This window comes from Mus caroli, chromosome 4, assembly GCF_900094665.2.
Source record: "Mus caroli chromosome 4, CAROLI_EIJ_v1.1, whole genome shotgun sequence".
Lineage (NCBI taxonomy): Eukaryota > Metazoa > Chordata > Mammalia > Rodentia > Muridae > Mus > Mus caroli.
The window spans coordinates 114834307-114841389 of NC_034573.1; the positions used below are offsets into that span (position 1 = coordinate 114834307).

The 7083-nt window shown below is 48.9% G+C and overlaps 2 protein-coding genes across 2 annotated transcripts in view; one reads left to right on the forward strand and one right to left on the reverse strand.

The window, feature by feature from the left end:
- The window catches only part of Dnali1 (dynein axonemal light intermediate chain 1), a 10301-nt gene extending 8018 nt beyond the window's left edge, over window positions 1-2283 (reverse strand). The window contains exons 1-3 of the mRNA XM_021160193.2: window positions 2016-2283; window positions 1391-1536; window positions 495-664 (exon numbers count right to left, since the gene is read on the reverse strand). Of these exons, the coding sequence (XP_021015852.1) occupies window positions 495-664; window positions 1391-1536; window positions 2016-2096 (397 nt within the window). The 5' untranslated portion in view covers window positions 2097-2283. The remainder of the gene's footprint in view (window positions 1-494; window positions 665-1390; window positions 1537-2015) is intronic.
- An 863-nt stretch (window positions 2284-3146) lies between these two features.
- Snip1 (Smad nuclear interacting protein 1) overlaps window positions 3147-7083 on the forward strand; it is a 7866-nt gene continuing 3929 nt past the window's right edge. Inside the window, exons 1-2 of the mRNA XM_021160231.2 lie at window positions 3147-3421; window positions 4765-4867. Coding sequence (XP_021015890.1) covers window positions 3222-3421; window positions 4765-4867 — 303 coding nt within the window. The 5' untranslated portion in view covers window positions 3147-3221. The remainder of the gene's footprint in view (window positions 3422-4764; window positions 4868-7083) is intronic.

Consider the following 7083-nt stretch of genomic DNA (forward strand, 5'->3'; position numbering starts at 1 on the left):
GAAACCCTGTCTCGAAAAACCAAAAAAAAAAACAAAAACCAAAAAAACAAAAAAGCCAAAAACCAAAAAAAAAACAAAGACTCAAAGTTAAAAGTCTTTTTTTTAGAGGTAGCCTTGGCTAGCCTGGAAATCACTATGTAAATCAGACTGACCTCGAGCCAGAGAGATCTACCTCTCCCTGTCTCTACCTCCCGAGGGCCTGTATTAAAGGCATATACCACCATATCAGGCTAAAATAGAGTTCTTACCTTACTCCAAAAACCTATCAAAGGGAGGGAGCAATGAGATGGCTCAGTGGGTAAAAGCACTTGCCACCAAGCCTGATGGCCTGAGCCACTCCCTAGCATCCATCTGGCAGAAGGAGAAAATCGATTCTTGTAAGTTGTGATGATTTCTGAAGGGGTGGGGGTGGTTGGCTTGGGGTAACCAGAGTTTGGTTTTGTGCTAGAAGGAGGCAGAGAGTGTGTGGTGCTCACTCCACCAAGGCTACTCACCAAAACACTGGGAGTAGAGTTCCCTGCGCACAGGGCAGATGCCTGTCTCCCTGGCCTGCCTCTGCTGCAGCTTCAGGTCCAGCTGCTCCTGGAGATGCACCACATCCATTCTGGTGCTGGGTGTGCTGGACACCTGCTGGATCCATAGCTGTGTGTCTTCCACCCACTCCCTGTGACATAGATACAAGTCACCGAATCTGAGCAGAGGGCCCTTGGAACTCTGCCTGAGCAGGAGCAGGGGGTGAGCATGGGCAGCATCACCATCATGCCACCCCCACTTCCTACTCTTTCCCAAGCCACGCCCACTCTGCAGCCTCCACAGGACACCTACCTTAACATTGGGTAGATGGACAGTCTCTGTTCTCCACAAGACTACAACCCTCTGTTCCAGGTCATACCTGCCTAGCGTGTTGAGGACAGATGTGTAGTCATGCTGCTTGATTCGAATAGAAGATGCAATGGGAATTCCCCACACTGGCTTATGGTGGCGACATAGAACACCATAAACCTCATGCAAGCCACTAGGAAGCATTTGTGTGTGTTGGGAGTATGGAAGTTCTGAAAGTGCTGTGTTTGCAATGGCTGCCCATAGTGAATTCTGTGCTGGAGGAACAGCTGAATTCTGCAATGACAGACTTGTGGGCAGAATATGTGGTCTAGAAGACCCATATGTTAAAGCAGACATCTAAAGTCACGAGAGTGTTCAGAATGTGGAGGGCATGGATTTAGAGGGTACCTGCCTGGCTGCAAGCATACAACTATACTGAGACCCCATGAACTCCAGAAAGCTGAGAGGAAACCCAAGGTAGGGCACAGGGAGACACCTATGTTCTTGACCAAGAGCTTAGACCTTCCCCTAGTCACTGTGGGCTCCCCACCACCACCTCTCTCTCTACCTTGGAGGCAGGATGGCATTTAAGATTTCTTCTGCCTGTTTGGTAGGATCTGGGACACAGGAAGTTGAGGGCAGCTTGGCCTTGGGTGGCTGTGGGCTTGTACTAGAGGGTCCAGGCTGCTGGATGTTGACTTTCAGTGGCCGAGCCTAAGAAGAGACAGGTTGATCAGTCTACTACCTCCAGATTTTCCTAGGTCTCTTGTACAGCCGTCCCCATTTCCAGCCTATTTCCCTCATCTGTGATCTTAAAGGAAATATGAGTTGGAGATATCCCACGAGGGGGATATCTGGCTCTGACTCTGTGTTTGAACTGGTGTTTCTAGAATGAGTGGTCAGGCCTCTATTCTGACTCTCTAGACGAAGGTAAGTCACTACCAGACCTCTTCTTGGACTTGACTACCACAAGCCCCATCTTTTCCATGTGACTTTTCTCATCTTAAATTTGTCCTCTAAGGTCATAGCTAGACTTCTTGTTCTCTTCTCCCAACCTCCATCCCTGTCCCAATTCCCTTGGCTGTCAGCCCCAGCAATCTGTCCCCTGAAATTCCAGAGATTCTCAAAGCTGGGATATCTTTTCCCCATGGGAGTTTGTAGGATCTCGCGTCCCCTGAGACCCCTGTTCATACCGTGGGGCTCCGTTTCTCTGTATTCCGGCTCACCAACACCGGGGTGTCATATTTGAGCAGAGAGTCTGCTGGGGGTATCATGGTGGCAGTAGGGGTAACAACTCCTTAGCGGCCCCTGTGGAGTCTTGTTTGCGATCACCATGGAAACCCCTCCTCTCCTAGCCCCATGGACGGGGCGGGGCCTCTGAGGAAGGCGGTGCCGGCCGCGTGCAAGTTTTGTTCTACTGTGCTTTCTCCACAAGCACTAAGTTTCTTAGTAAAGAAGACTGGAGCCCTAGCGTTAGGTCTGTTTCGGTTTGTGATGAAATGAACAGACCACCTTTGCTTAAAACGGAAGTCATCTAGTGACTCTATAGAGTATTTGGCGACGGTTGGCATTTGGAAGCCAGAGGCTGGCGGATCTTTGTGGATTCCAGGACAGCTAAGGCTGTACAGAGACACTATTTCAAGAAACAAAAAAGAGTTTCACATTGTTGAGTGTCTGTGTTTCGTAACTACTAATAACGCGCAAGGAACAGAGCTGGGTTAGCTTTCCCATAGAAGGTTTTTTCTTTTTTCAAAAAAAAAAAAAAAAAAAGCTGGGCGATGGTACCACACACCTTAATGACAGCATTTGGGAGGCAGAGTTCAAGGTCAGCCTGGTTACAGAGTGACTTCTAGAACAGCCAGGGTACACTGAAAACCTGACTCCGGTGGGGGGGAAATTGTCATATATATTAAGGTTCTGGGGACTAATCCAGGGCTTCGTACACGCGAGGCAAACGCTCGCTCTGTGACTAAGCTACAATCTCAGCCTTCCCTCCCTTTTTAACTCTGATTTCTATTTGGCGGTGCTGAGGATGAATTCAGAGCTTTGAGCTCTATCCGAGCTACAACTTTTTCAGATTTTGAGACAGTTTCACTAAATTGCCAAGGCTGGCCTCGAAATTACTGTGATCCTCCTGCCTCAGCCTCCCGGGGGTTGGCCATGCCTTTTCAGTACTCCAGTCACACCTTCCAGCAGCGGGGACCCCATGGCCACTCGCGCCAGCGTCCCCAGCGTCTGAACTCAAACACCTGGGGCCCCGCCCACGGGGGGGGGGGCGACACCGTGAGGGCTTCTGGGATAACGCGCTGCCCGGAAGCGGAAGTGCAAAGCTGTCCGTCACTTCCTACGGCTCAAGTGGCTCAACGGACCCTGCAAGTGACTCTCGGTCGGGCCGCAGGATGAAGGCGGGCAAAAGCGAGCGGGAGCGGAGCGGTCGGCGGCGACACCGGTCAGGCGACGCTCTGACGACCGTGGTGGTGAAACAGGAGCGTCTGAGCCCCGAACCCGTCGCGCACCGCCGGCCCGACGCTCCAGCCGCTAGCCTGTCCCCGCCCGCTGCCGAGCCTGGCCACTCGGGTCACCGCGGGAGCCGAGCCCGGTAAGCGAGCCGGTGATTGGGCGGAGGACGGGATGGCGCGGGGGCCGGTGGTGCGAGCGGCTCCGGAGTGCAGTGCACCTGTTGAGTTGAAATGAGATTCCCCCGCCTGCCCGCGAGTGGACGGTGCGAGTGGCTTCTCCCCTCGTCTGCCTACAAAGACACGTTGGGTCTTGGCGACTTCTTGGCAGCACTCATTCGCCAATGCCTCCATGTAGCATTGATTTACTGAGTGCGGTAGGGTGGGTTAAAGATCAATAGAGGTACTGGGCCACAAGGCAAAGAAGAGAGATGCTTTTTCCTTGGCGAAGTTGAGCAGGCTCTAACTTGGAGAAGGAAAACAACAAAGAGATAATTTCAGTCAGTCAGTATTAAAGACAGATTAAAACGGCAATGTGGTAGCGAGAGGCTGGGTAGAAAAAAGAGAGGGCTTGTACAGAGGTGCTCCTTAACGGAGACCTGGCTGGTAGGATTGATCCATTCTCTTGAGTCAAGAGTCTTTTAACGCCGTGCGGTGGTGCTGCACGCCTTTAATCCCAGCACTCGGGAGGCAGAGGCAGGCGGATTTCTGAGTTCGAGTCCAGCCTGGTCTACAAAGTGAGTTCCAGGACAGCCAGGGCTATAAAGAGAAATCCTGTCTCGGGAAAAAAACAAAACAAAAAACAAACAAAAACAAAGGTCTTTTAACAAAGACTCCAGGAAGGACCAACCCAGTGTGGTCGGGCATGCTTGTAACCCAGCAGTGGAGATGCGGAGACAGGAGGTTCCTGAGTGTATACACATAAACACAGCGAGTGCACAATTATGACAGAAAAATATATACATAGAACCTGAGTTGGAATTCTGTTTTAGAAGTTGAACAACAGCAGCAACAACAACAGCAACAAAAACAAAACAAAACAAAAAAAACCAAAACAGCCAGCATATCTGGAATTGAGAGATGGAGCAGCATTTGTAGGCTGGTAGGAAGGATGTGGGATGGAGGACAGGGCAGGGCCCTGAGACCTGCCAAGGGATTGATTTTGGTTGTTGGAGAAGGGAGTTGTGTTAGGAAAAAAACAGGCTGGATTGGCTTCCTGGATAGTAGTGCCAATTAGTAGGGTGACACATCCGGAGAAGAAAGGCTTCTGAGGCTTCGGGCTTGGAGAATGAGGTTGTCTAGGTGAGAAGGCTTAGCAGGCAATTGTGTATGTGGTTGGGAGAAATGTTTATGGAAAGTGAAGGCCTGCTGTGGCTACTGATCTCACAGATGTGTTGTGTTTAGTAGGTGAGCCTGATACTGGAAGCTAACTTACTTTCGGGAAGGAACTTTGAGGTAAAAATCCTGTGTACCATTCTCTGTAAAGGTCCCCAGCCAAGAAGAAAAGCAAGTCGTCTGGGAGAAGAAGCAAGTCTCCACGGACCAAGAGAAGTCGGAGTCCCCACTACTCCATGGTCAGAGTGAAGCAGGTGAGTGAGTGAGTGAGTGAGCGGGCAGGCAGGGACCACGGGCGGAAAGCTCCAGCCCAGAGCTGTTGCTGAACCCCAAGAGGTTGGCAGCCACGTGTGGACATGCTTCCTTGTCACTGCAGTGGGCTTTTCTAAAAATGGGATATGTATCTGGGGCTGTTTTTCCTGAAATTTTAACGTTTGGAGACAATTGTTGATTTGATTCTGATAATTCTTGTCAGAAGTAATACGGAAAGATGTACATATCCATGTTTCTCTCAATGGCAACTTCTTGCACAGCTGGACAGTGTCGTCGTCAGGACACAGACGTTTCACCACCATCAGGATGCCTCATGATGTCTGGTGCTTCTCCGCCTTTATCCTTCCTTACCTCCTGGCTGGCCGCTTCTTGCTTTCTCTTGTTTCTGGATGCACATTTAATTTAAGCCCAGGGTCTTTAGGTTAGAAGATTGTTCTTGGTGCTGTTGAAACCAGCATAGATGGGTCATGTTGGGCCTGTGAGTGCCCATGTGCTGTAGGACCAGTTTTTCTTTTTCTTTTTCTTTTTTTTCTTTTTTTCTTTTTTCTTTTTTTCTGAGACAGGGTTTTTCTGTGTAGCCCTGGCTGTCCTGGAACTTACTTTGTAGACCAGGCTGGACTCGAACTCAGAAATCCGCCTGCCTCTGCTCCCGAGTGCTGGGATTAAAGGCGTGTGCCACCACGCCCAGCTATTACCAGTTTTTCAAAGGACATTGGCTGTCTCCATTGGATTATTTTTACTCCCACATTAAAACTCAGTCAGTTATATGTCTATCCTGCCAATACCATGCAGACTCGATTACCACACTTCCATAGTAAGTCTCAAACTGAATGCCCTCTTTGCTGCATATGAGCTGCCGTGTGGGTGCTAGGAATTGAACCCAGGTCCTCTGGAAAAAGTAGCCAATGCTCTCAACTGTTGATCCATCTCTCCACACCACCCTCCTCTTTTTTTCTTTTTTTCCTTTTAGCTGTTCTAGTTCTTTTGTCTCCATCTCTATGTAAATGTTCGAGAGAGTGTGTGTGTGTGATAAAAATCTTTTAAAAATATTTTTTCTGCATATTTATGAGTGCTTTCCCCGCCGCCCCTGCATGTATGTGTATGTCTGGTGCCCACAGGGTCCAGAAAAGAGTACCAGAGTCTCCAGAACTTGAGTTAAGGCTGGCTGCAAGCCACCTCATGGGAGCTAGGAACTGAGCCAGCTCCTCTGGAAGAACAGAAAGTGCTCTAACTGCTGAGTTACCTTCTAGATTCCCTAGTGACATCTCGAAAGAGGCAGGTGTCGTGGTGCGTGCATGTAATTCTACACTGAGGCAGGAGGATCACAAGTTCAATACTGGTTTTAAACAATTAACTGAGAAACTGTCTCAAAAGTAGAAAGAGCTAGGGATAAATTTAGAAGTTGAGTATTTCCAGCCCTGAATCCTAGTCCCATTACCATTACATATGTATGCATATTAATGCAATATTAGCCTTAAAAGGAAGAAGATTCTGACACATGCTACAAAATGTCTGAACCCTGATGACTTGCTTAATAAACTGGGAAAAATTGCATGATTTCATATTTTTGTAGTTGAGACGGGGTATCTCCTGCTAATTAGCCCCTGGTTGGCCTGAAACTTGCTTGGTAGCACGGGCAGGCCTAGAACTCTTAATGATTCTCCTGCCTCAGCCTTCTGAGTGCTGATATTAAAGGTATACCATCAACTGAACTTCACCAGCAGTGTGTGTGTGTGTCTGTCTGTCTGTCTGTCTGTTCCTTTGGAGACAGGTTCTTGTTCTCACTCTCTCTCTAACCCCTAGAGATCCACCTACCTCTGACTATTGAGGCTGGGATTAGAGGTGTGCAGTCCTTCCTCTCCTGACAGGAATTGCTAATCTGAGAAGATTCCCATTTCCTTTAGCATTGGTGCTCTGGTTATTAGAAGAAATGTCTTCAGGGTTGGTTAAGTGTAGGTTTCTTCTGGAAACTGCTGCTGCCATGCTTTGCCCTTGGAGCTATCGCAGTACAACTGGTCTCTCATTGGTCTGTTGTTGTTCTTTCCAAACAGGTTTCTCTGTGTAGCCTCGGCTGCTCTAGAACTCTTTGTACACCAGGCTAGCCTCTGCCTCTGCCTCCTGAGTGCTGGGATTAACAAACGGTGTGTGCCACTGATCTATTGACTCTGTATTGCTGTTTTCTTTTTTTTTTTTTTTT